The 22075-nt window shown below is 39.1% G+C and overlaps 1 protein-coding gene across 1 annotated transcript in view; it reads left to right on the forward strand.

Moving 5' to 3' along the window:
- The window catches only part of LOC104621623 (low-density lipoprotein receptor-related protein 5), a gene marked incomplete at its 3' end in the record, with an annotated part of 80334 nt that overhangs the window by 16857 nt on the left and 41402 nt on the right, over nt 1-22075 (forward strand). The window contains exons 4-5 of the mRNA XM_010288155.1: nt 6547-6943; nt 7420-7591. Coding sequence (XP_010286457.1) covers nt 6547-6943; nt 7420-7591 — 569 coding nt within the window. The remainder of the gene's footprint in view (nt 1-6546; nt 6944-7419; nt 7592-22075) is intronic.

Below are 22075 nucleotides of genomic sequence, written 5' to 3' on the forward strand. Positions count from 1 at the left end.
CAGTGTTGTTGATTTAAATCTCTGGTAGTGAGATTCATTGTATCATTTTTCCTGCGGTGTGAGGAGTGGCTAATGCTAAACCCTTGTGCAAGATGTTGTGATTGTTTTGAATATTGGCAAGTTTATTAAACAGCATGGCAACGTTACCTGTTTTCATACAGAACAGTGACGTTTTCTCCCACCTCCGTATTATGCCCAACCCCCACTCCCCCCCACAACTTTGGCCATACACTGAAACTTTGCCAGGTAATTCATTGTATTATAGCAACTAGAAAAATCCCTTGCTTTTCTGATAAATCATTTTAATTTATCAAGAGTGCTGACATAGCTGTACTCAGAGAGCTTGTAAAAGAGTTGCCTGCGGTCAAAGTACTTGTAATGCACTCTTTTAAAAAAGTGCTTACTATTTTGTTCTTTGGAGAAGAGCTAAAAGCTTTCCCATTTTTACAGTTTATCTGGAAAAATCCTCTCAAATATAGAGATTTCCAGAGTTGCCTGTAAATAGACTGAGTGTATACGTGCAGATAAATGCAGATGCACATACATAAAACTGGAGGAAGAGTCCCACAATGGAGCATTGTCCTAGACTAATTAGCAGACAGACAAATGGGAAGGGAATAGCATGGCGTTTGCTGGCATAGATTAGCAGAGGCATCCACTGCACCCTACATTTATTTAGGTTGGGTGAATAAATTGGAGCATTTGTTACTGTATTATAGATGTCTTGTCACTTGTCAAATGTGAAGTGGGCCAAGGGAAGAATAAAAAAGGCTCTTGTCAAGCTAGTGAGATGGCATGCTTCGCTGCTATGAGCTCTGATTGCAGCTAATTTTCCAAATGGAATACAGTTGCCATTTCCAGCACTGAAGCATGAACGTTTAATAAAGAGAGCACAAACCAACCAAATCAAAGCAAACACTATACCTAGCCATGGATACTAAAAATAATTGATTATACTGGGTATAGGAGGAAAGCATCTCATGTAGGAGGAAACAAAAAAGTCTCTTAATTGTTTCTGTAGGATTTCTTGATTGCAAAGAGGGAATATAGTCTTCAGAGAGAGAATAACGGCCTTGAATGGCATTATTTTGTTTTCCTTTCTGTTTGTTTTTTAAATTCAGATATTGTTCTGCATGTTAACCAAAACAGTTCATTCGCTTTTATGGATGTTAGACCTACTGAAAAGTTCTGTGGAAAATCTGCAGAAAGCTTTTGCTGAAAAAAAAAAAACTAGAAAAAAAATAAACAGTTCAAAGTTTAAACCAGTTGGAAAAATAAAACAACAATTTGAACTTGTGTTTTTTAAAGTGCTTTCTAAATGGAAGCTTTAGGGGGACCTAATTCCTTCTGTTTTTCTGATCTATGGTTTGCATGGAGGACTTTACGTAAACTTCTGCTGAAGGGTTTGATTGCTGCAATTGTGATGTTGGAATAGCTTGCGTTCCCCACTCTCCCCAGAAAAGGCTTTTGTTCTTTTTATGGTGTTATACATGACCATGTTATAACAGTTAGCAATTCTGCTGGGAGTCTCTTAATTATGTTGTTACAAAAGTGACTGTGGTGAGAGAGGTTTTTGAAGATTAATTTAGTTAAATAAATGCCACAGCACTTTAGCACTAGGTAAATAGCTAGCTGTAGTATATGAGGCAGATTCTAGGGTTATTTAGGATAACACTAGGCAAGTCACAGCATAACACTTTTGTAGCCTTGAAAACATTTCTACCAACATTAATAATCAAAATACTTCCATGATACAGATAAAACTAATGATCCAGACAAGCGTGTTTGTCCAGGCTTTTAGAAAGAACCAGTGTCAAGTTCTCATCTCTTAGTGATGTGCTCAGAGCCTGCTGCCAGCTTTTTTTTCTCTAGCAGAAGTTTGTTAATAGAGTCAAATACTGTTATAACCAACACCGATTTTAGACTGCATTGTAATAAAAGCCAAGATTTTTGCACCTATCAAAAATTACCCATGATAATGATTTTACCAACTTTCAAGCAAGGGGCAGAACATTGTGAGATATGCTGTGATAACATTTTCTCTGTTCATGTGTTTTTTAATGTCCAAGTATGTAGATGCAAGTCTGTCGAGGGCCTTGTTTAATAATTTTAAGCATCTGTACAGTAGAAATTGCCAAACAGCCAGAACTTTAAATTGGCCAAATAGCTCATGCCACTTATTATTTCTTTTTCCCGTAAGTTTCAGTTAGAGGTTTGTTAGAAATTATAAAAATATCCCAAGAAGCATCCAGTTCAACTGCCAATAAACTGTCCCAGTTGTCAACTGAAGTGAAGATTTTTTTTCTGGTCTGCTAGGTCAGCAGAGAAAAGTTTTCTTCTCCCTGTTTGTTTTTAGCTGTGTATGTCCATGGGACAGAACTGATGTTGTGAACATTTCTACACTAGTGTTTGCCTGCAGAAAAAGACAGAGCAGTTGAGTACGTCAGAAACAGGATTATTTTCTTCCCTTTGCAAGAAGGTTGTAGTCATTAAGTAATTGATGATTCAAGGAGTCCTGGCTGTCCTATTCCTGGTCAAAATATTACTTTATATGCAAGTGAATGTGTGATGATATGCACAGGTGAAGAAATTACAGAGCTGGATGAGATAAAGTTGAGTCTGATTATTGCTGCTGTGAGGAGCTGAAGACTGTTTTGGTATTACTTGTGAATTTTAGCGGGGGGGTATTAACAACGTTTTTCAGCCTGTTGTCTAGCCAGCATCTCTAGGCATAATTTGGGCCTTAGACTGATAGTTCTTTCCTCTCATACGTTCAACTCTGACCTTGTTCACAGTGAACCAAGGTGAAGCTGCAATCAATTGTGTGAAGAGGCAAAGCACACGCATTTGATTCTTATCTGTCTGTTCCCATGCAATAATGCTTGTAGTGTTGCTTGTCGTAAAATACATGTAATATTGGTAATTGCTGTGTTATCAGTTGCTAGGCAGTATTTGATGCTCCTTTGCTTCACACTACTCATGCTTTAATATTAAGATTCTGATTGCAGACATATGAATACAGTAGAAATTCAGAAGTTATCTTAGTGGATATGAAACTCAGAGTGTTGTGGGTGGCTGAACAGCTGCAGTGCTCCTCACTTTTTGAGGTAGTTGAGCTAAAACAATTTAAAATTAATTTATAATTTAAAACTCTTCTGTGTTTGTAGAGCACTTGGATGCCCAGATACACCCCACTTTCCATGTTGAGTTTTGAAGCCTGAATTTTTACTTAACTTGCACTAAACAGGAGTTTTTATTTTGACTCTAACAAATTAAATATTTCAGAAACATAGAAGCAAGACACAAAACTTGAGGTTACATGAGGTATTTTTTTCCCCCATAGTTGCTATGCCATTGTAGCTTGGTCTCTGACCTCTGCAGTTGCAGATCTGTGTCCTGGTTTGCAGGTGCTCTCTCTAACAGTGATTTTTTTTTTTCCCCCCTTTGGCTATTGAGGTGTAATTTGAATTTGCATTAGAAAATCAAATGTTTTCTCTGTGTTTAAATGTATTAAGTAATAGAACCTTTTGAAAATTTTTCCTGTAGAGACTATTTGCTGGTGGACAATCTGTACTGTTGGAGGTAATATGGAGGTAAAATTAGTCCATATATAATATGATCTGTGTTTCTTTTAATTTCTGCTCTTGTCAAGCTAACATGCTCTGAACAAACCAGTGCCTGGTGGCACTTTAAGTTCTTCGGAGACAGTAATGTCAGAAAAAAACAAGTATGTTTAATACTTAGCACCATAGGACTTGATACCAGCTAAGTACTTCTAGCAAAATGTCAACACAGGTAAGTTAATGAAACAAAAGAGATCTAGAAGCCTTTCTATTTGAACAGGCTCCATAAAAATACCATTTTTAACACTGCATACATCAGTTTTGAATACAACCTTTTTACTATTTTGAAGATCCTCCCTTTCCGCTTAAAGTTCATTCTTTCCATATTGTCCTGGCTTTGACCTGTTTTCTAATCCAGAGATCCCAAGACTACTGTTCCTGGGGTAATCTTTGATGTAGAGAGTGAGAACAGAATCACAGACTATGGACTGCTTTTGTTCGCAGATAGCTTTTTAAAATAGCTGTCTGTGAACTGTCTCACATTTGATGTACTCTGAAGTAATTGACAGTGTCACCTTTCGTTCATGCTGTGTGCCATTATATGTAGTTAATCTTTCAAAGATGTGTCAGAATATACATCTAGCAAAGAAGCATGGTAGAAGAGGAGGTATAAGCTATATATTGGACTTCTGTCCACCATGGTCCTTTTTAAGAAAACAGTTGATTGATTGACTTTTTCACTGTTCGGGAAGTAAACCAACATTTTAAAGCATGATGTAAAATATCAAATACTGTTTTAGGTATCTCGTTATTTTTATTTAGTAAAGGTGCTAAAATCCAGGAGATTTGTAAAGCTTTTGAAAATTAATCCTTTTGCTAGCAGTGCCTTCAAGGAATGCTGATGCATGTTGTTCCCTTAACAGAAAGGAAACTTGAAAAAACAAAAAATTGTTGCTGTGCTTACCTAAGGGGGCAATGGAGGAAGGGAAGCCTTTTAAGTCGTCTGGTCACCTGGGGCTGTTCCCTTCTCAACTTGGGCAACAGGTTACTAGTTTTGCTATGTCCAGAGAAGCAAGCAGAAGTTCCAAGTACAACAAACACTCTTCCAGAAAGCTTGTTTTTATTTTGCAACCTTTGAAGTGCAAAATTCTGTATTAAGGAAATTTTACGGTAGACAACTCTCTTGCTTTACTGTCAAGAATGTATGGGCTTTCCCTCCTCCCTTTTCTCCATGTGTTTTTTGAGCTCTGAGTTATTGCTGCTTGCCTTCTAACCAAGCCTTCCCTCAAAGTTTCTTGGTGCAACTGATGCTGTAGTTATCAAACCTGTCAGGTAACACTGACTGGAAGAAGCATTCTTGCTGGAGTTCCTCCCCATGCCAGCACGAGTGTTTGTGGAGCTCTGCAGTGAACCAGTCTGGTTGTCAGCTTCAGCTGATGGCTTTATTTCTGTTGAGTTAGTTTTTGTTTGGATCAGCTCTTTAGTGTGGTTTGCAACACACAGCCATGCTGTGCTTGCATGTGAGAAGGGGTGATACAGAAGTGAGAACAAGCAGCCTGTGGCAGGGAGAAGGGCAGCACCATTTCATTCACAAGCTGCGGTGACTTGAAGTAGTTCAAAGTGCACATCAAACTATGTCCTCTGTGCCATGTAGCAAACTTGTTTGGGTGATGTTGCAACATTGCTTTTCTAGATCCTTTCCCTTTATTATACACTTGTAGCTTGAGCACTGTTTCTTTTCAGAGCTTCTGGGATAATATTTGGAGAGTAAGCTCTGATTTCTAAACCCAAATGCAAATAGTAGCACAGCCCAGCTCCCAGAGTGAGTGTGAATTTGGTTTTGATGTGCAGTAGATTCAACTTCTGAGTCTCCAGAACTCCATGTGCATGCCTAGGTGAGAATTATTTCTAGAAGAACATTCTCATGAGGATTTGAATTTGTTACTCTTAGTGGGCTCAAAAGGTATGTCCAATGTTAGCCATTTTCATCCAGTCTGGGCTGTTGCTGGGAACTGGAATTTACCACCTTCTGCTGGTGTTTTCTGGTCTGGATGAAATGCCACAAGTTACTTTTGTTCTGGTTTCCAGTTTTGGATGTTGCTAAATGATAAAACTCCTGTCTGTTTTCAAACTACACAGAATCTTTTTAGTAACAGAGTAGGAAAAAGACACATATTCCTATTACCCCTTTTGTGCTGAAGTGTGCATGGGTGAATGTGGGGAAAATGTGTTAAGCAACTGGATGTTTTACTGTGGCTCCTGTTTTTGTACTGATAAAGGAAGTTGCCAGAAAGACAACATTGAAAATGCCACTTGTCTTTGAAATGTGCTCCAGGTTGTTGTTTGACACCCTTTCCAAAAGCAGTGAAACTTTGCAGTGGGGAGCAAGAATAGAGGAGAGAAAAAAACAACAATCCTATTTACTTAAAATTAGTTTTGCATCAACTTTGGCCAGTTGAGAAATACTTGCTGTAGTTGCAACTTGCTTTCTTGTTGGGCTGTCTGGAGCAACTCATTAATGTAATTTGTTTACAAAATACCCAAGTCACCCATTAGCCCTTGTCATTTATTATGTAGGGCTTGTGTGTAAAAACCACATCTAATGCACTGATACAGTTATTGGGAAATTCAGTTGAGCTGAGGAATTCTATATAATGTGTTGAAATATTTGGACCTATGCCCACCAATATTTTTTTTTTTAGATTCTTAGTAGAGATTGCTATCTTACTTATTAGTTTAGGAGGCCAGGAGAAAGAAGGATGCTGTCATTGTGAAATAAGAATGCCAGCACAAGTACCTAGCTGAGAAGAACTGATTAGGAATAACTCCCTGCTCAGACAAGTCTATGTTTTAATGAAAGTTTGATGTCCTTATTTTAAGGAAATTCCTACAATAGTGACGGTGATGGTTCACAGTCTGTGCTGTATTGAAATGTTCACATCAATAGCAAAGGAAATGATACCGTGAATGGTTTTCTCCCCAGGTGCTGAAGAAGTCTTGCTGCTCGCTAGAAGGACTGACTTGAGGAGGATTTCCCTGGACATGCCAGATTTCACTGACATTATTCTACAGATAGATAATATCAGACACGCAATTGCCATAGATTACGATCCTGTGGAAGGCTACATCTACTGGACTGATGATGATGTCCGGGCAATTCGTCGGGCCTACCTTGATGGCTCTGGAGCACAGACTCTGGTAACCACAGAAATCAACCATCCAGATGGTATTGCTGTAGATTGGGTTGCAAGGAACCTTTACTGGACTGATACTGGAACAGACCGCATTGAAGTGACCAGGCTGAATGGGACATCAAGAAAGATCCTTATCTCAGAAAACCTAGACGAACCGCGAGCAATAGTGCTCAATCCTGTAATGGGGTAAGTTTTGTGTTTATTGATAGCCTTGTGATGGGCTTTTTGATCCAGTTTATGGTGTCGTGAAACTGAAAATCTGCAAATTGCAAGATTATGTGTTTATTATTTGTCAAATATTCCAGAAATAAGTGGCTTTCCCTTGGTACATCCCTTTCATACTGTGTATATAAAAGGTGACTTCTAAATACAGTGTTCTTCAATGAACCTACACATTTTCTGTTTGCTTGAATTTTCTTTTCTCTGGATCTTCAGTGTTGTCATAACTGTGAAAGAATTGAACCACTGCCCATTTTCAGTAGTTAGTTCACTTAATGCTCAAACTTTGTATTGTTATCAGTGATTACAGTTTGAGTTGGCTTGTTTGCTGCAGTTGGGGAAGCAGAAAGTTAGTAAGTTCTTTCAAAAACAGGACAGATCTTGACACTTCTTTGTTGTGCATGTTACGTGCATTGACTGTTTCCCCTCTGTTTTTTTTTCAGTTACATGTATTGGACAGACTGGGGTGAAAGTCCTAAGATAGAGTGTGCTTATTTGGATGGCTCAGAAAGGCGAGTTCTGGTGAATACATCCCTAGGTTGGCCTAACGGCTTGGCACTGGATCTCGAAAGAGACAAGCTTTACTGGGGAGATGCAAAGACAGATAAAATTGAGGTGAGTAATTGAGCCATACTTGGATGCATTCTTAGAAAACAAATGCTGTTCTTATGTGGTGCTTTATGTCTTAGATACACTTATCCACTTTTTGAGGAGTCTGTTGTTTCATTACTATTAACATCATATTTAGCATAACAAGACATATTTGAGAAGAAAGGAAACACATTCATGTGGTTCATAAAACTTTTGCAAGAAATGTTATGTTTGTTATGTCTACATTGCTACAAGTGTAATTGCTTGAAATCTCAGATTTTACCTGAGGCTTTTGCAACAAATTGGGACACTCAGGTACGACCTCTTTAAAAAATGTTTTAACTTGTCTGTGGTGCTTGGAACTAGTATTTAAAATCGCTGCATGCGAAAGACTTGATGCAAGGTTCGTGTACAGGAAGAGGTGGATGTGGGGGCCCTAGAGACCCATATTTCAGGACCTTAATGATTATGTGGTGTCCAGATGCATGGACAAGGAGTAATTTTTAATGCACCACCTGCTTTGAAAGCAAAGTAGACATTCTGCCTCTGAATTTGAGGAGGGGAAGCGCTCCTCACAATGTTGTATAAACATTTATGACAATATCTAATATTTCTTAATTGTTGAAAGAATGTCTGATAGAACACCGTGCGATTCCCCCCTTACCTTTCAGCCTGCAGGATTGGGAACATCCCAGATGCCACCTTTTATAGGTGGGACTGTAGCTGTGCAATGCATTTCATGGGTTTAAGCAGTCTTCAGTCTGTCTCACTTCATTGTAAGGCAGTGAAGCCAGTGATACTGTTTGGTTTGGCATCAAAGGTTAGGAAAATCAGAGAAGCCAAAATAAGGCCTTTTTATTCCCTCAGTTTTTCTTTTGCTTATTATACTTACTTCTTGTGGTTCTCTTCTATATGCAAAAATAGAGAGAAGAGGGTGGTTCACTTGGTCTTGCAAACAGAAGATATTCTTTACATGAAGTGGATTGTGACATCTGTAGATATGTTGATTCCTGTATATTGTGCAACCGTTTTAAGTGTTTGCACAGAGTGAAATCTCCATGCTCCTAGCAACGGACTCCACATTTTAGATTCAAACAGGTGTAAATATTCTCATTTTAAGTCTTCCTCGCCCTTTTTTTTCTTTTTGCAGTTTTTCTCTTACACATGGAGTTTACTTTTGTTAGGTATCACAAACAGACTCCTGAGGCTGTATTTACAGATATCTGAATAGGACCATTTAGGATATGATGGGGAAAAAATTCATATGTTTGCCCGCAGTTCTGAACTGTGCTGTGAAGGGGTCTGTTGTGGTCTGTTCTGGACTGGCACAAGTTAAAATGGCACTGGCATGTTGTCAGTAGACATGGATGTTAGGTATCTAGTGCAGAACTTCCATTAGAAAACAAATTTCCAGTTTCCATCTTTGAAGAAGTGCCAGACACATTTGTATATTCTGCTCACTTGGGAAGGGGCTGTGTGACTTAACCAGTGGCTGACACAGCTCAAATACTGGCTAGTTTGAGATTGGTCTCCAGTGGAGGTTTTTTTCATTAATACTGCTCTACAAGATGAAAAAAGTGCTCCAAGGAAATATTTTAGAATAGAAGCAAATTGATCCAATGGATTGTATTTCATATTTATTGCTCATCTTACTATATTTGTAACCTAAATCCTGAAAAGATTCCTTTCCTGAAAGATTTCTGTGTTTGAGAGGTTCTGTCGATACCTACATTTTCTCAGTAAGCCATAGTTAGTGCTACTCTGCTGGCTCCAGTACATGTGAAACCTTACTGTATGGTGCATGAGGTGGGGCATTTCCACTTTTACTTGCTGTTGAAGTTATTCAGCATAAACTGATTCTCTCATGCATGTGTTCTGTTGCCAAGAGCATGCCATTTAAGTGGCTTGCCAATGCAGCTGGTGTCTCAGTGATTTGTTCTGTATGTGTATGTATGTCTGTTGCATCCACAGCTTGCCAGAAACAAAAACCAGCTGACTGCAGGTCAAGGATATATGTTTCTATTTTATACTATAGTTGACCTAGCTGAGTATTAGGATTTTTCTTTTTCTTGGTAAGCACCTAAAACTACCCTGAGGCATGTTACTGGATAAATTTAGTTTATGTTAACACCTAAAACCAGCATAGGTGGGATGGTAGATAGTAAGCTGTAACTCTATTTTGTAACTTGTTATGTAGCCAAAAAAAAAAAAAAAAAAAAAAAAAGTTGGTGAAGCTTTGGGTGGTTTATTCTGTTGCCACACTGCAAGGAGAGAGTTCTTGCTTCATCTGAAATGACATTCAGATTTACGCTGAGCACTCCTGAAGGAGGAAAACTTCAACCAACTGGAGGGCCACTGTGTGGTTCAGAAAGCGGCACTCTGCAGCTGCAATCTACTGCAGAAGGCAGAGGAGGAGGCATGTGGATTGCTGCATGCTGCCCTGTACATGCTGAAGATGGGAGGATGAAGAGCTGTTAGATGGTGACAGAGAGGGACAGTGGCTGGGCCAGTATATTGCTCTGCATTGGAGTAGTTGACTGTTAAGGCACATCCTCTACTCCTTTTGCCTTCTTTCCAGAGCAGTTAGTTTCTCTTGGGCTGTTGCAAGTGCTGTTACTTGACAGTTTTCTCATCTAAAAACTGCAGTCCCAGATTTCTGAAGCAACTGGAAATTTTCCAGAGACCAAAGAGCTGCAAAAGGCGTAAGGTGAAGGAGAAAGTTCCCATCTCCACTGTTTTCATTTATCCATCTCCTTTCACCTGCCTCAAAATGTCCCAGCTCACTGTGTAGAAATTGCAAAATAGAATATACTGAAACCATTATCTCTAATATTGTGCAGAGAGCATGGTTGGACTTAAAGCCTGTTGGGGAGGAAGTAGTTTTAAGACTGATGCCCAATAATGTAAAAAGTGCATTATGTTGGCTTTTCTGTGGCTTTCTGATGAATTGCTTGTAGATGAGAGTTGTTTTGATCACATAGCATTCCTTCAATGGCTTTCCAAAAGGAAAAAAAGAAGAGTAGATATAACTTCTACATATTTGTATGTATCTCTACTTGGTATTCTGCTTTGGTTTCTGGTATTTTCGATCTGCAGGGAGCCATCTTATTCTCCTTGGGAAGGCCTGTTCATATACGAAGTTCTTAGTGACTGAACTTTGTACAGCTTGGAAATTTGATAAGCTGAAGACATCTCCTGTTTTTTCTGGACCTTGGATTTGAAATGCACTGTAAATGTCTCCGGTTTGGGTTTGCTTGTTTGTTTGGTTTTTTTGTGGGATTGTTTTGTTTGGTTTTGGTAACACATTTTGACATTACTTGTGGGTCCACTGTTCCAAAATTAGAAAAGGAACAGTGCAGAGCTGTTGAGGGTCCCAAGCACCATACTATACCAGGAGAGTGTGTTCTTATTTGTGTGTAAAACGACACAGAGTGAAAACAGGTTTACCCTTTTCTGGCAAAAACCCTTTCCTAATCTTCCCATCTGCAGCATTCAGTTGCAACACAAAGGGCCCAGTCACTTCGCAAGCAGTTTGCATCCTGAAGAAACCATTTGTCAAGGCTTGTCAAAATTTTGCATGACAGGAGCCTATGGGGCTTTCACTGCAAATTTGGCACCCTGTGGTAACATTGTCCCAGCTTTTAATTTTTTTTTTTTTTAATTAGCTTGGCAAAGTGTACAGTAAGGCAAAATATATAGCAGAGTTTTGTCTGTCGAAATAATGTATTTGTCCGTACAGCTTCAGCTATGAGTAAGGTCCATGGATTAATCTCACTGAACTCTGGATTTTACTGACAGAGAAAAGGTACTTTCCAGGAACAAACAGCAGCTTAATAAGGATTACAGGTTTCCAGCAGAGAAAGAAGCAAAGACCCAGTGGCATCCACGTGTAGAGTTTCCTAATTCTCCTTAAAAACAATTTTGTGGTTAGCCAGGTTTTCCCATGTGTTATTTCTTCAGCATTTGCTTAAAGAGCCTAAGGTATCATTCTATAATGAACAATTACTGAATTCTCAGGTGCCTGTTATTATGTATGCATTTTACTTAAGTTTGTGCAATATTCTTGGAATAAATGTTATGGAGACTATCCCTTCTGGCAACTTACCCTCGTGCTCTCCCCCTTCCCCTCTATTGACAGATGTCCTTCATTTGTCTTTGTAGAAGACTCATAAATATGTACAGTAGTTCTTTGCAAGTTTGTAGGGTGTTTAAGTCTAAAGTGTAAGTCAGCACCAGATGATAATCCTGGAGTTCACTGAAAAAATTTTCCAAGATGTGGTTATGCAGGCTGTCCTTGAAATTTAAAGAAACAGTCTATATAATTAGTTTGTTGTTGATTACATTCTATATAAATAGTGTAAAATGGCATTTGGAACAATTTGCTATTTAAATGGGAGTAGGCTTTGCAGAAGTCAGTTTTACTGGGGATAAAAATGAACAACTAAACTAATTTGAGGCTGCTTTTTCGAAACAAGTCCAAGTGTAATTCACAGATTACACTTTGTTTTCCAGTCATTTGACCTAAAAATGCAATATTTAATTTACACATGAGTCTTTTCTCATAACCAATACATTTTTGTGTGTGTGTCATTTTTTGCATTGGCATTTTTCACTGAAGGATTAAAAAGACTATGTAGTGTAATAAACTACTTGGGAGATATTCTGGACTGATTTATGGAAACAGGACGATCTCATAGAGAGATCAACTAATTTAAACTTATCACCACATGCTAATGAGGTATAAGATATCTGCTTGATCTAAAGAATAGATATTATGATGTAGACAGTTGCAGTAATAAAATCACTTAAATTGATGATAGTGAGGGAGCCTTAATTTCAGTGGTTTTTTTGAAACTGCTCAGTGACATTTGATTCAATTTAGAACTGTGGCAGAGAAATGTCAGCTAATTGTTAGAAAGAAGTTATTAATTGAAGCTTGTACTATGGTACTTAGATGAAGCATATCTACACTATATCCTATACTTTTTCCTTCTTTCCTTCCATTTGTAAACTATATCCTTTGTAGATGCAAGTGCTACATACCTAAAGTGATAAATATCCTATTAAATTGACATATGTTGAATAGCGCATGTCAGAATTGGGCAGGCAAACTGTGTATACATCCCTGCTGCTCATATAGCTCTGTTAGCAGTGTATTCCTGCAACCTGGGCTGCTCCTTTGAATGCTACCATTAGTGCCACTTCTAGTTTTTCTTTTTGCAATGCACTACTCTCCTGCCTGGGATTAAGCTATGTTGTTGGGGGAGTGACATGTGTACGTGTTTGTAGCCATTGGGTATGTTTTTTTGTTGGAGGTTTTGTATGTGGTTTGTGAGCATTATATACCACTATGTTTTTATTAAATAGCTGTTGTGCCTCTGTATTGCTATGTGCTTTGTTTGAAGAACCAGCAAGCATGAATGCACGGGTGGGTTTTTTTGTTTTACTGGAAGGGAGCTGCTCAGCAAACGTTATCGCATGAGAGCTATATTTGTAGCAGCATCCAAAGACCTGGCTTATAACTATCTTGTAAGGTTCTGAAAGGGAATAATCTATTCTAGTGAGCTTGGGACCAAATTTTTACCAGCAGCTGGATAGTCATTGTAGAATGGATAGGAGGAGTCATTTGGAGGAAGGACTATCTTAAAATGTTGTTGCAGGGTTCTGGTGGTTCTTGGACTTTGTTAAGACTGATGACAAATTAGTTTGATTGCTTTCCCCAGAGGGACATTGCTGGGATGGAACACAGGCCTTCAGAGAGGGAAGAGAGCTGCATCTTTAACCTCAGTGCTTTACCGATGACAATTATAAGTATCTGTGGGGAGTTGCACAAAGAATAAAAGAGATTCTAACTAATTCTATAAAACCTGACAGGGCTCCTTCAGTGAAAAGGGGGTGTGCACATTTAGGAAGAAGAAGGAAGCCTGGCAGCTAGGGAAGGAAGGTCTTTTATTCTCTCCTCTTTAGGAAACCCCACTCTCTCATCTGCCTGTTGGCTGTGTTCTGCTTGCATCATCAGACAAGAATAAGCGCCTCAGTTCAGATTGGCAGGGATGTTAGTTGAGTCTCAACTTCCACTGATGAAAGAATTTAGAGTTTTTTACTCAGGCATATTTGGAATGATCTTTTTTAACTAGTTTGCTAGCATAGAAATTATGTTGCACTTGGTCCAGTCATGGTACACGCCAGCCTATAGAAGGGAGCAGAGACTGCTAAGATAACATAAAATTATCTGTGATGTTCAGCAGAGATTTCAGATCCTAATGGTTTCTTGTGAATTATAACTCTTCTGGCTGTGTTACATGTTTCTAAACCCTGAACTCTGGTTCAGGATTTCCTGGTGTCTGTGGCTACCTCTTTGTGGAACACAGAAATATAGCCAGCTTCTACCTGCTAACACACAATGTCCATATCCCGTTTAGGAGCATAGAGCCTTCTAGCTCTGCTCTTCTAACTACTAGATCTTACTGCTTAATTAGGAATTTCAGTATGATATTTTATACCTTACACTACATGAGCTTTGTTTACTTTTAAGAGGACTGTTACCACATGTGGGAGCTGCTGAAGAAAGGGAGACCCAGGTCAGCAGATGAGATGTTTTAGCTGATCAGAACATGTGTAGCACCTTTTTGCTCTAAGCTATGTAGTAGGGAAGTGTTCACAGAGCAGAGATACTCATTGGCTGAATGGAAGAAGATAAACTTATCAAGGTGAATTCCCTTCTGTCCCTTTTCAGAGTTCTGAGTTAGCTACCAGGTGAACTTGTATGTGAGCCCTGAGGAAGAGAAAGGTATGATGGTGTTGAAGAGGAACGTGTTTGGTATAAGGGACACATCTGAACTTTGGCCAGTTCCAGCCTGTGTTCAGTAGTGCTCTTGGAGATACATGTAATTTTCCATTCTTCAGCAGTCTTGAGTAAAACTTTTTCTGCTGTTCGGGATGGGATGGGATGGGATGGGATGGGATGGGATGGGATGGGATGGGATGGGATGGGATGGGGGGTGCTTTCAAAGGTGCATGATGACCTAGCCTCAGTTAGTCTTGTGTTTATCACCTTTTGGCTGAAGTGCAGCAGCCCAGTAGACAGGGGTGTGGAGACTTCAGTCCTCAAGGCAAACATCCTGGACCAAAAACATTGTACCATATCTCCTCAGCAGCATGTGGTTCCATGAGCACATTCTTAGTTCTTTAAGCTAAGATTTCCCACATAACTTCAAATCAAATTCAAGACTCCAGTTCTTTTCTTCATGATCTAGGCCATGCATATGGCAAATGAAGCTACATGTCTGAAGTGAAGACTGCTGTCTGGGGTACTGTTGAGCATAAATGGATTTTCCACAATAAAGGCATATCTTTTCTGTAGTAAAGAGAATTTTTTCTTAAAGGTTGTGCTGAGATACTGGATTAACCTCTACCATACTGGATTAACCTCACCTCCTCTGCTTTTCCCAATTTCCAGGAACTAAAAAACATCAAAAAGTTCAGTACTCTGTGTTCCAAGTGCAAAGTTTGTATTAGTTGACCTTGCCTTCAGCATTGTAAGTAGCCAGAAATGTTTGTCTGTAAAGAAGTAGAGCAAAACCAGCCTTGCAGCAAAACCCTATTGTGTGGAAGCAGTCACAGCATGAGCTTCTTGTCCCAAATAGAGGATACTGGAGCTGACGTGGCCTGTGTTAGTCATGCCACTTAATGCACTAGTAGAAAACTCTCAGATAATGACTTGATTGAATGACCCTCCATAGGATGCTCTTGATCAGGGATTCTCTCAAACTCTTACGTGCCCAGCTTGATACTGTATCCATTGGCTTCAAAGTGAAAAATACACAAGTATTGTCAGCTGCCTGTTTAAATACTCCTTTGAGTCTTTCCACAGTGGAATCTGTACCAGTATGAAGTTATTTTCATCTGCAACCATTTACAATTTATTAGAATTTCTGTATAGTCATAAAGACCTCTAAATCTTGTTGATTTTCCAGGGACTATACTGTTTTGTACTACTTTTTTTAAAGGGACAACTTAAAAAATGGGCAGCTGACAGCTTGTAAATTTGGTCTTTGAGGACTGCTCAGGAATTACTTCTGTATGTACAGTTTTTGCTATATTTATCAAGAGGAAATCCTGAGGATGTATTAAACTACAAAGTTGAAGAATTATTTGAGTTTTACATGCTTGAGGCTCTCCTTTCTCCCTGAAGAATTATTTTAGGCTATCCGATACCAAATCACCTGTTTCCACTTGCTAGGGAGAGAATTCTGCTTTACTTCATTTGCTGGGATCAACTTCCTGTTTTTAAAAGAGGGATTTTGTATTTAGCAGTACGAAGGCTTCCACTATGAAGTGTGGAAATGGGCCCCCCGTTGTGAGAACCTGATGTCTTTTCTGGTGCAGAATAACTACGTCTTTTTCCAGTTGCTGAGAAAAAGGTGTCTTCTATGGAAGTTGGAGTAACTTGGAGTTTCTTTGTCAGACTAGCAGGTAGGATACTTAAGAGAGTTAGTAACCTTCTCAAAGTTACTTGCTATATTGTTTACCAGTAGCTATGAGGAATTTTCTTTAAATGTGATTCCTCTTTTTGCTTTTGTTTTCCTACCTTCTCCTGTTCTCTTGCAAGAATAATACTGAGCTTTGCCACACAGCTTACCTCTGACCTAGAAGGAAGGTGATTTGTGCTGCCCAGGAGTTGTGATGCCATGAGTATTGTCTTGCAGCAGTGTTGAGGGAGACTTGTTTCTCTGATAGTTTGGGGGTAGTTGTGTCAATATGCACAGTGTACCTTATCAGGTATGTTGGTTTGTCACTGTAGTTTGGGAACTAACTTTTCACTGGGAAAACATCATTCCCCTGCTCTTATTTTCCTATTGCTGTTTTGGAAGGAAAGTACTGGAGATACTTGACCTTTCAGTGTCTGGAGATCTCCTCATGTAATCTTTTGAACCCACTGGGGAGGACACCGCGCCCTTCTTGGTGTGAGCTTTTCAAATGAATACAGAGTTTTGTGCCACAAACATAAATTCTAGATGCCTTCTATTTCAGCTTTGTTGGGTTTTTAAGGGTTCTCCATTGGTGATAGCATTTCACAGCACCACAGAAGATAATGTTGGAAAGCACCAGCTGGATTGTCTTGATCAACGCTGTGAGAGCAGGTGGTTGGTACCACACGTGCCTATCAGCAGAAATTTCCGCAACCTTTGGTTGTAAAACATGTGAACCTAGATGCTGTTAGGAACGGGAGACCTGATGTGATGGGCTGGCCTGGTGGAGTTCCTGCATTTTTTGAAGAATGCATGCTAAAAGTAGAGGTGAAGAACTTGGGTTTTATGCCATGTCTTATTAATGAAATTTTGAAAGGTGTCAGTACCTTTTTTTGACTTGTATCATCCGGCCCTAATGAGAAAGAAATCTGACAGACATACATGACAGCCAGCACCAGCCTACCCTAGTTCTCCCAAGATTGCCTGCAATGGTGGGAAATCTTTCTGATAAATATCGGTAGTGTAGATGAAACCAAAGGTTTTTGTTTCTGTTTATTCCTTCTAAAAATTCCTCAGTATGCTGATGGGATAGCAGTCACTCAAAGAAAATATTCCTTTACTTGGCTTGATTGACTAGAGTCATTCTGTGGGAAAGGATGCTAACTTATTCTAAACTGAAGGTGACCCTTGCCTTTTTGTGAGCAATAAAGACATAATAGAGGCCCAGTTAGGGTTCAGTGGAACCCCCACAGCCATCTGCACACTTCATTGGCAGAAGTGGCTTTCACTTGAACTTGCATTTGACAAGTGTTTTCTGTCTCTCATTCAGAAGGGTTCTTCAAAGCCAAGTAATTGAAATGCTCTCACCCCTTGCTCCTTTTCCTCCTTCCTCCAGACTTGCTTAAATTGCACGGCAACAGGTATTCAGTGTTAATGAGTAAAAATGCATGCACTTCCAAAGTTCATGCTTTCTTTCCTTCCCACAGGGAAGTTTCTGGAAAAAAAAAAACAAACAAAAAAACCTCTTTTCCACACTATCCAGCACCAGCTTCATAAAGGGAAAGTTGGGGGGAAAAAGTGTTTCTGTTGCATGTTGTGTTGCTGTTTCTCTCTCTCCCTCTCCCCTTCTTTTTTTTTTTTTTAAATTGGGCTGGACTTTTTGAAATTAAACACAAATCAGGTCTCTGGAATAAAAGGTTTTGAGTATGCCTTGCGGCATTTGGAATGAGACTATTCACTGCTTGAATGACTATAAATAGAAAGCAAGGAGCTGTGTATTTCTCAGTTCAGACTCCCTGCAAAGAAGCACCCTTCCCAGTTAAAGGGTGACTTTTTGAAAGAAACCTTGTTCTTTGTGCTGAATTGAATTGCTCCAGGAATTCTTCTCCTTGCAGTTTGCATAAAGAGGCGTTAATCTCAAATTTATTTCTCCTTTTAAAAGGGGTATCCTCCATGATATATGTATATTCTTAGCCATGTCACCAGATATGCCCATCTTGTCTGTACAGAGTTGCATGTAAAAGAATTTCTGAGTGCAGAACAAACATTGTTCTCGGCAATTATTGTGCCTGAAAGCTTTCTTTTTGGCTCTGGGCCAGCTGTCGGCTTCTTTCTTATCTGGTATTCATTCTTCAGTGAGAAGGCTAAATTAGCAGCACTCTGATTTTTTTGTGTTTTTCTAGGGATTGAGGAACAGAATGGGAATGGTGATTGATTTTTATAATAAAAGATTTGATTCTCCCAACACACTTGTGATGTTGCCGACAGCAAGAACCCCGGTAGCTTACTGTTGCAGTTCTGCAGATAATTTGTTTGGCTCATTTGGCTGTTAAAAAATGCTCATAAACCTCCTTTGTTGTGCAGTTATGCAAATTTAGTGCAATAATTTTTCTTCTGCCTCAGAAGAAGTAGTAGTATTAAAGAGAGAAGCATAGTAGATGGGAGGAAAATGTTTGACGTGTTTGTGAGTTGACAATGTTAAAGATCCTAGCATTTGAGCTGTGGGATTGGCTTTTTTCTCTCTCCCTGCCCCCCCCCCCCTTTTTTTTTTTTGTTTTTCCCGCTCCCTTTTGCTCTCCCCCTCTTCCCCTTTTTCCTTTCTAACACAGTGGTGTTTTGTGTGGTGATATTTTGAAAGCTGCTTCTAATTTTCTCCTCAGACCTTTTGTTTCACATTTTTTTCTGCCTTCAGAAACTAGCAAGGGCAGCCTTCTCCATAGAGTTCTTTTCCCTGTTCATAGTTTTTAAAGAATGGGTCTATAGATTCCTTGCATTGCTCTTTCTGTTACTGATGGATTCCTAGTTTTGTGGGATGTGTTTTTTTGTTTGTTTGTTTAACAGAGGAACTAAAAGGTTGACAAGTACCCACCTTAATTTTTGAAAGCTTAGCCTGTGCATGGTTTGCAGTGTTTTTCACATTAGTGCCAATGTAAAAGTGAGAGCAACAGCAAATGGACAGGAAATAAAGGGAGTAATATGAGGTTGCTGTTCATATTTCTAATAAAAGGGGGAAAAGCAGAAAAAGAAATGTTGTCTTCAGCAAGCCCAGGAAAGAAAATTTTAAGAGGTCGCCAAGCAGACTAAGGAGATGAGAGATTCTATAATATTTCGTTTCTTTGTAGTTTTCTAAATTGTCATTTTCTTAGCTTAAAACTGCCAGCATTACCCTTAATAAGATTTTCATAGCTGGACACATGAATAACAAACTTTATAGAGAAATCTATTCAAGCTGGTCATTTCTTGATCCCAACTATTGGGACATCTTGATTATCGTCATTTTACATTTTGTCTGCATGCTTGTTTCTGTCTGGGGTGCCTTATGTTTTCCTTGTCACTTTTATTGTGTGGCTGACTTCACCTATGATGGCTCTTTGCTGTCCTTTTGCATTTGCAGCTAGTGTAGGCATTTCTGTTGCCTTTTCCCTTTCCCTCAGGAGCCTCTTGTGAACCACTGTACAAACACGTTGGGCTCTTTTTCATCTTGCCTTCCCTCCAGTGACTTTTGTCCAACATTTAAAGCTGCTTTGTAGATGTCACCTACCATCCACTCACAGTTGTAAAATTTGCCTGCTACTGTTCCCATCCTAGCTCATACTTTTACAGTAATTTTTTCCTGCCTCTTAATTTGAAGTGACTGTACATCATGGGATGTTTTACCTTTATAAATCTCCTTGAGCAGAGCTCTCAGTTTAGACAGATGAGTGATTGCTTGGATTATATTTTGCCAGTTACTCATCTGAATTGCCTTTGAGTTCTTCACTTGACTTGAAGTTACTTTCTAGCTAAAAAAAAAAAATTTTAATTATGTTGCCCCCCAGTTCATGATTATGTGAAATTTTGGATCATGTGCTTTTTAAACTTACCAGTAAGATTTTTTAAATATAGTGTTTATATCTATAATACGTATATTTAATAATTATATACGTATATCCTGTTGAAAAATAAAACATTATGATTTGTAAAAGAGGTGGCAAGCACAGAGTGCACCTTTGTTCTAGCTATAGGTCTGGTTTTATTCGTTGTTAAAATATCAAATATTTTTGGCAAATGTAAGGCAAAAACAAAGTTTCCAGGAAGGACATCATTAGAACCTAGGTAGTTGCTTCTAACATAAAACTTGCCTCCTTTCTGTCATATGTATTATTAACATTTTAGTGTTATTTTGAATGCCTGAAAACCCCATTGCTTTCACCTAGCAGGTAAAGCACAGGAGAGCCCCTCTGCTTTAGAAACCAGTGGTCATGAAAGCTGTGTCCTTGGAGAGAAAGCAGGTGAGATCTGTCTCTAGATGATCAGAACTGTTTTTTGTTTCCCTCCCCTGGGGTTTCTCCTTATCAAGCTGGTTAAAGCAGCAAGGTTGTAGACCCAGCTACCCTGTTGCCATCTTTGATTCCTATCATGAGTCCTTCTGATTTAGCCTCAAGCAGTTAGCGTAGGTCCATACGAGAGAAGTCCCAACTCAAACCCCATGTCTTTTGAAGACATCTCAGAATGGATCTTCAGTTTATGAGATAATCAGTAAGAACTAACAAACTCAATGCACCAATTTCACCAATGTCTATGGTGAGAGATGTGGTTTGGTTTGAGGCCTCCCTCCCCTTACTCAGCATTAAGGACGGTTTTACAAATTGTGCTCAAAGAGTGAGGATAGTCAATCTTCTGGTTTACCTCCTCAGGTCCCTCTCTGCTCTTGTGATGTGAGATTGTCCTAACCCAACAGCAATGGATGTTTAAGTCTCATCCAAATTCTGTGCTATCTGGGAATTATAGCTATGTAATTGCCTTTTCCAGTGATGTGAAAAATAAAACTATTGCTTTTACTTTAATACTGCTTTTACTGGATACTTCTGTATGTTTCTTGTTTTTTTCTTTGCTTTACTTTTCTTTAGTGTGACCTTAGTGTGACAAGGTAGCATTATTGTTAACTCTCATAGCTCAGGGCTCCAGCTGCATACCTGTAGGAGTCAGAAAATTTCTGTGTCTCATGTGTAGCTGAGAAGACCTATTCACCTTGGCCACATCTGGAGGCTTGACACTGAATCAGTGGTCCGAGGTGATGCAGAAAATCCTTGCATATTTGGTGTGCCTTGTGTGTATGTGCAGAGTCATAACATCTAGGGTTATGAAGGAATATTCTCTAGAATATTCTGTAGAACTTGCTGTCCAGCTTTGATATATGATCCTCTTAAAATTTTATAAAAGTGGAAGCTGTGTGTCTTTGTGGCAATATTGGTGTCATCCAGTTTGCCTGTGGGATGCTGATTAGTCATCTTCAGTGCAACTAGAGGGAGCTCAGATGGAGAAATGTCAATTTAAGCAGACCCTGTTATCTTAAATGGTTTTGGGATTGAAGTCTATGAACCATTTAATGAGTTGATTTTAGGGGGGGGGGGAGGTGGTTTTTTTCCTTTGGAAGACAAAGCAGTTATGTTTCTTTCTGGCAAAAATAGTTCTCTGCTTTCCATTGATAAATGATGTTGTCATAGAGCAGCACAGGATAATCTACATATTCCCTGTTCTCATTGTATAACTGTTTCTGAACACTGGATTTGCTGGTACAGGTTCATACTTACTGAAAATAATACAATTACCCAAGTCTGTTGTCATAACAGAATATTAATGGGTGGCATATTATTAAATCAAATTAATAAAAGTGCTTAAAAGAGAAGCTGCAACCTGCGGCTGAATGTAGAGCCAGTACTATGGGCATGTAGCAACATGAAGCAGGACGTGGACTGAAAGCACAGAAATGCATGTCTTTGTTAAAGTGCAAGTGAAATATTTCTGGCATTAAAAAGAGAATTGCTTGGGTTTGTTTGCACAGCTACCACAAAAATAATGTCAACTTAAGCAAATTTTCAACACTGGACTTGTCACTACCTATGACAGCTGGTGTAGAAGTCACTGCATCTGGGAAATCTCATACCTGTGAATTTATGCTTAGATTGAAAGTTCCTCTTGAAGACTGTGCTGCGCTTTGGAGATACCGTTTTTGCTAGTCCGAACCAATACAAGAGATGTACTTTGCCCTGCTGAA

Source organism: Phaethon lepturus, unplaced genomic scaffold, assembly GCF_000687285.1.
Source record: "Phaethon lepturus isolate BGI_N335 unplaced genomic scaffold, ASM68728v1 scaffold11475, whole genome shotgun sequence".
Taxonomy (NCBI): domain Eukaryota; kingdom Metazoa; phylum Chordata; class Aves; order Phaethontiformes; family Phaethontidae; genus Phaethon; species Phaethon lepturus.